Source organism: Volvox carteri (genome assembly GCF_000143455.1).
Source record: "Volvox carteri f. nagariensis unplaced genomic scaffold VOLCAscaffold_901, whole genome shotgun sequence".
In the NCBI taxonomy this organism is placed as follows: domain Eukaryota; kingdom Viridiplantae; phylum Chlorophyta; class Chlorophyceae; order Chlamydomonadales; family Volvocaceae; genus Volvox; species Volvox carteri.
This window is the reverse complement of record NW_003308363.1, coordinates 1-5,960: the sequence shown is the minus strand read 5'-3', so window position 1 is coordinate 5,960 and position 5,960 is coordinate 1. Positions and strand designations below refer to the sequence as shown.

At 52.5% G+C, this 5,960-nt stretch overlaps 1 protein-coding gene across 1 annotated transcript; it reads right to left on the bottom strand.

Annotated features, from left to right (window-relative positions):
* Positions 1-84: 84 nt before the first annotated feature.
* phII (extracellular matrix glycoprotein pherophorin II) lies at positions 85-1,865 on the bottom strand (the record flags this gene model as incomplete). Its single annotated transcript, XM_002959817.1, has 3 exons — positions 1,796-1,865; positions 1,286-1,517; positions 85-885 (listed from the first exon to the last, which is right to left on the bottom strand). The coding sequence occupies exons 1-3, from the start codon at positions 1,849-1,851 to the stop codon at positions 85-87; spliced, it is 1,089 nt and encodes a 362-aa protein (XP_002959863.1). The 5' UTR covers positions 1,852-1,865.
* Positions 1,866-5,960: the final 4,095 nt, after the last annotated feature.

Genomic DNA, 5,960 nt, shown 5'->3' with positions numbered 1-5,960 from the left:
TTATTAGGCCCTACATCCTCGCCCCAAAACCTTTACGGAGGGCGGCCGCGCCGCAAAAGAGACGACGCCATGAAGTAGGGTGACTCACGTGCAGTTGGGGAATGGAACGCCAGGCAGGAAGCAACTAGCCGACTGCGAGAGGTCCAGGCACTGATCTGCTACATTGTTGATGGTGGAGACCGTCACCGTGTATTTCTCCAACTTTGGATTGCAGACGTTGCCGCCAGACGCGACTCCAATGAAGGCGGAAAGCTGCTGCTGCACCGCTTCCGTCAGATTGGCCAACGCATCAGTGTCCGAACCGTTGAACCTGCCACATGTAATGATTTGTGTGTCAAAGCACTGGCTTGCATTTGGCGCGAAAGGTGAGAAGACGTTGATGTTGGCGCCTCCCAGGAGAGAGTTCATGGCATTGGCGATGTTCTGCTGAATGGCGGCGCAGGTGGCGCTGTCGTAGCGGTATGGTCGCACATCATTGGCCGGGGGCACAATGGTCGCGGCGATGCAGACGTCACAAGGGCGTAAGACCGGCGGAATAACTGGTGGCGGTGGCGGGAGGGCCTGACCGGCTTGAGAAACTGGGCAGCAGTCACACGCGACATCGAACATAGCTGCTGTGCATGTCCCTGCAGGAAAGCCTGGCGATGAGCACAGTTGCTCCAGGGTGGTGCAGCCCTGGCCTCCGCGGTTGGTCTTGAGGGTGAGGCACACCTCCGCATCCTGGGCGGTCGTGGTGTCCAGCCCCAGCTGGGTGAGCCGCAGAACGGCGGAGCCAACAGGCCCAGCCGGGGCCTTGTCCAGGGCCGCACCAACCCGGGTCCGCACTCCATTCACGGTGGCGACAACTGAAGCCCCGGCCACCAGGCAGCTGCTGGACACGTTGAACTGCGGACATGGCGGGGTGGCATGTGGTGGGAGGATGGAGTGAGGGCAAGGTGAGGCAGGAGGGAACATCACATTTTGATGTTCCCTCTACTTTTGAGGGTGCGAACTTCCCATTCTGTCCAGTACATGCAAATGAGCTATATAGATCTTGCCAGGCGCGTTCCAAACCCTTACATGCTTTATAAATCTTGCAAGGCGCGTTTCGTAACGGAGCCCCCAACACCGACATCATGCGCACATACACAGACACACACATTAGAAACGACAAGGAAATAATCGTTGACGTTGGGTAGTGGGCCGCCGCCAATGAGCCTCTTCCCGTGCTTTCCGAGGCCCTAGGACCTGTAGCAATATGTCTGCATGTCGCATCCCCCACACCATCAGCCGGCCGTGGGCGCACCTCAATTTTGTGCAAGTCGGCGCTGCAGCAGGCGCCAGTGCAGGACAGGGCATCCTGGCTGACCTGGATCTTGAAGCAGTACGTGTTGCTGCCCGAAGGCCGCCACACCGGTGCCAGCCGGTACGCGCCGTTGGTGGTGTTGCAGTTGCGGAATGGGAAGTTGGGGATGCTGCCAGGCGTGACAGCTGAGGGATCGTACTCGTTGTATTCCTGCGCATGAGCGCTGAGCGCCCTGGAACCAGCGGCGACAAGCAGCAAGCAAGATCAGTGCTCATGGTTGACGCTTGCTGTTTCATGATCGAGTTATGATTGTATACGTCTATCTTTTATGTATTGCTTTATAGAAAAGGCTCATCACTATGGCATGCGACAGGACATGTACGTCTTTTGCGACGCAAAGGCAAAGACTTGAAAGCCTTCATGTATATGGCATGCTCTTAAATATACTTATAGACCCAGCCTCAGATTGTAAGCCCAGGCATATGGGAATGCACCATGCTAAATACGCACCAGCCAACCGCCAGCGCTGTCGCCAAAATGAAAGCCGCCTTTGCAAAGGATGCCATATTGTCAGAGCTATATTACTTTGATGATGTTCTGTATCATAGTTGCGCTATTTATCTACCCGACCGACCGCGGCAGCTGTGCTGCTTCTGGGCCGTACGTCTACCGTAAACGGCGGGCGCAGGTAGCCGCTTCCGAGACTGGCCACCGCAACAGAGGCGCTCCGTCCTTTGGAATCAATATGTTTATGTAGAATATAAATCTCAGAAACACGGCCCAACATGCTTTAATCGCGGACACATGTAGTTGTGCATTTCATCCGTTGGGATGTTGCTCGTGTTGTACGTGTCGGAATCCGACCCGTCGTTGTAATCTGTAGCACCATTTCTTTTATATAACTTGATATTTACTGACCAACAGCTCTGATCCTGGCATAATGAATATAACTTCGCCACACACCCTTCATCATTTAGGTTGGTGAGCATGCATCGTTTTCGCACCGGTAGCTACGGCTGCTACTCGGCGGTTAATGATGCGAAAGCCAGTTGCATCAGCAACGGGACCAAACCACATCAACATAGACCTAGGAACTACTACACCTCTAGACAACCGCGTGCTAGCGCCTAACAAACGTGGGTGCGGTGCGGTGTGTGTGGCGAGGGGCCTGGCGTTGCACCACCCGAACTGAGAGGGAACTGGAGAGAGGGATAGTGGTCAGAGCGGGGAGGGGCGAGAGGGAATAGCCCAGCAACTCCAGGTCTTAAGGCCCATGTCCGGGACTTGATGCCTGAGCGCAAGGGCGTCCGCTATCTATGGACCCCAAAGCCCCCGTTGTACACTTCTTATTCGTGTCTCTCTCTATCCCTTCAGCGCAGTGCTTGCCAGGCGAGCTTCGGCCTCTGCCCAAATTCTTTCCGACAAACTTTGGTTCTTGCTCGATTGTCTAATTATATTTAAACAAGGCTGATAAAAGCGGCCGATGCATTTACCTGTACAACTTCCCGCAACCCACAACAATGCCGTACACCCCGGCAAAATGACCTCGGCCTCGGAAACCACAAGAAACCTACTGCATGATAAGGCCCATTACAGGAACCCGTCTTCACAACTCGGCACGACCCTACCGATGCCACAACGCTGTCACGCACCCCTCGAATGCCCAACAACGGCACATGCTCCCATTGGCCTCTATACCAGGGACTCCCGGGGCTCTACATGTGCAGGGAGTGAGGTACGTCGGATGAGGGAGGGTGCTACAACATTACCGCCTGCATCAATAGCACCCTGCTTATTGGACCAGTATATCTAGCCCCTGAAACGTCCCGTGTCTAACCGGGGGAACACGGTCCTAAGGTTGCTCGTAATGGTGTGGTGGGACTTGCCTTTGCACCCCTGCAACATTCATCGCTATGACGAGCTGTGCACCAGTGATGAGGATGTTTTCCTGGTCGAAGAAGGTGGGTGAGCAATCTACCGATGATAACGGCCAAGTCCTTAGCTACCTTAGGCTGGTCACCACTGTGATTCGCATGGCCATCCACTGGATGGCAATGTGTGCCCAGTGTAGGAGCCTGACTCAGGACTTAAGACATTTCCGAGTAGGGACTCCATTCCTTCTTATCATTCCATCGCCGAGGCGAATATCGTACACACAGTACATAAAACTATCTTATCTTAGTCATCTTTCGACTACAGCCGTACTCAGCAGTACATGGCTACGGCCATGGCTGTAACGATCCGTGCACATACTCGATTCCGTACACCATCTTGTACACGTCTGCCCGTTCACGGCCAGACCTGTATTGTAACTCTTCCCTGGAGGTGCGACTCTCTTCTGCAGGAATATCTACTACTGTACGGCATATTATCCCGAGCGCCTCAGACGGACTGCAAGCGACTATAAAACCCCAAGGGAAACCCCCGGTGTTTATCAACACCTTCATAAGTGGTCTAGTCGCTAAATCCGTCTAAATAACCAGGTAGGCTCTCACAAGCGACGAGTCGATCCAAAGCTGCTATCTCTCGGGGAACGACTTGGTCATGGATGGGTTTTCCAGTCATGGATCCGGTCATGTATGTGGTCATGGATCTGGTCATAATCAGTGTTTTTTAAGTAATATATTCCTTTTAAGGAATAAAGAGGCCATTTTGGCCTTTGGAAATAAGGAACAAATTGAGCCCGATCCGTACATTTTCATTCCTCCAGCCAAAAACGTTCATTGCTGCCAGATTGCTCCGTAGTGTGCAGAACTTGGTATTATCGATCATAGAATAGATATGAGGGGCCGTAAGAAGGTCAAGCCCGTGAGTCAACGCGGCATAGCAGAATGTATGACCGCTCCTTACATAGCCAAACTCGCAAAAGGCAACGACTTGAACGCCGAACAAACACCAAAACAGCAAGATAAGCCGGAAATGTTTCCTGATAATGGCGTTTGGGACGGCGGTGCTGTTGTCGGTAATGTATCGGCAATGGTGTTGCTGCCAGCGGCGACCGATGACACGGGCGCCATTACCCCTGCCTTCCATGGCGGTTGTGATCAGCATAAGCGCAAGCTGTCATCCAATCAGCTCGACAACAACGAATGCGGCGAGGCGCCCAACCCGAGCGCTCGCAGTGCCAAGCGGGCTCAGACACAGCGCATTTACGCGGATTTACTTTATGTTCACAAACAGTGCCAGAATTATCTATGCATGTGCATGAAGAGTGCGCACATGAACGAAAACGCGCCAACGCAGTGCGTGCCTCTTGGTCTATGAGGGGAGTTGTAAGTTATCGGGGGGGGTCTTAAGGAATACATTACGGCGACGCTAGCCAACTTTGTTACTTAGGTCGGAATAAATTGAGAACCCCCCCTAAATGAAAAAAAAATCACTGGTCATAATTAGTCATTAAGTCATGGATCCGGTCATGGAACAGTTCATAGTTTGCAAAAGCCAAGTGCAGGATGTGACTGGTGGGAGTCATAAAATGTCTGCGACTCATGATGTCAATTTATGAAAAAGTGGATCCCAATATACTGGAGCAGTTCGGAGGATCCGTGAAACCGTCGCAAGCTGCCGCATTGAAGACGTTGTGGGTTGGAGTCATCGTGCAGTTTGAGCGGTTACAAAGTGACGGGGACGGTCATGCGGCTCCAGTCGCCACAATGTGCCCCAGATAACGGTTACTGTATCACCATGATCTGTCTCTACCGTCAGCTACCTCAGACGCCACTGCAGTTCCATTGGGCTAACCCTGTTCTTAGGATTTGGAACTCCTTGGTGAAGACACCCACGACAATGTGCCACCGCGCGTTCGTTTCAAACTTGCGCCACCCGCAGGACCCAGCAGAGCCTGCTGATGACGAGATGTACTTTAGTGCTCCAAATAGACCGCACCGCGTCCCACCACGTCATGCTCAGACTCAGTCCACTTGACCAACAAGCCGCTGCTCGCGAGCTACTTGCGATAGTTTCACAAGCCACATTATCATTTAATAAACCGTGCACATTCGGCCGCGGCGTCTATGGCAACATGCAAACCCACCATAGAAACCCCTGGGCCACAATCCTAATAGACATACGCAGCACAGCAGCACCTGCCTAGCCCGCCTGTCCGCGTGCCTAGCCTCGTAACTGTTCGAGAGGAATTGTGGTACATCGATCAATCATTAAAGAAAATATTTCTATGAGCAGTTGTGTCGGGGAAAGGAAACGATTCCGTCCAACAGATCAATCATACTGTCTAGCTCGTCTATCTATCTATCTATCTATCTATCTATCGACTGCTGCAACCGAACGAAGAGATAAAGTGAAACATCTGCCGACTGATGATCTGTAAACATGTCTGTATGTCAGTTCATTCATGCAGTACTAAGATGCCATATAGTGCTCCTTATCTTCTGCTTGCTGCTGCACTTGTAGCAACAACAACAACTTCTACCCCTACTTCCGGCTGCTGCGCTCTCCAGCGCCATAACTGCTTTTACGGCAATCATGGCCCCGTGCGGTAGATGGGGCAGCAGTAGTCCGAGTTGTCCCTGTTGAAGATGCTGGCGTAGCTGCACGGGCGCAGGCAAGATACAGCAGGGGCATGAAGGAGTATTATTAGTGTGGGAAGGAAATACGCGTGTCTTGCACATGGCGCGGCCGTACATTCGTTAGTTGAGTTGAGAAGGACAGGCCACGC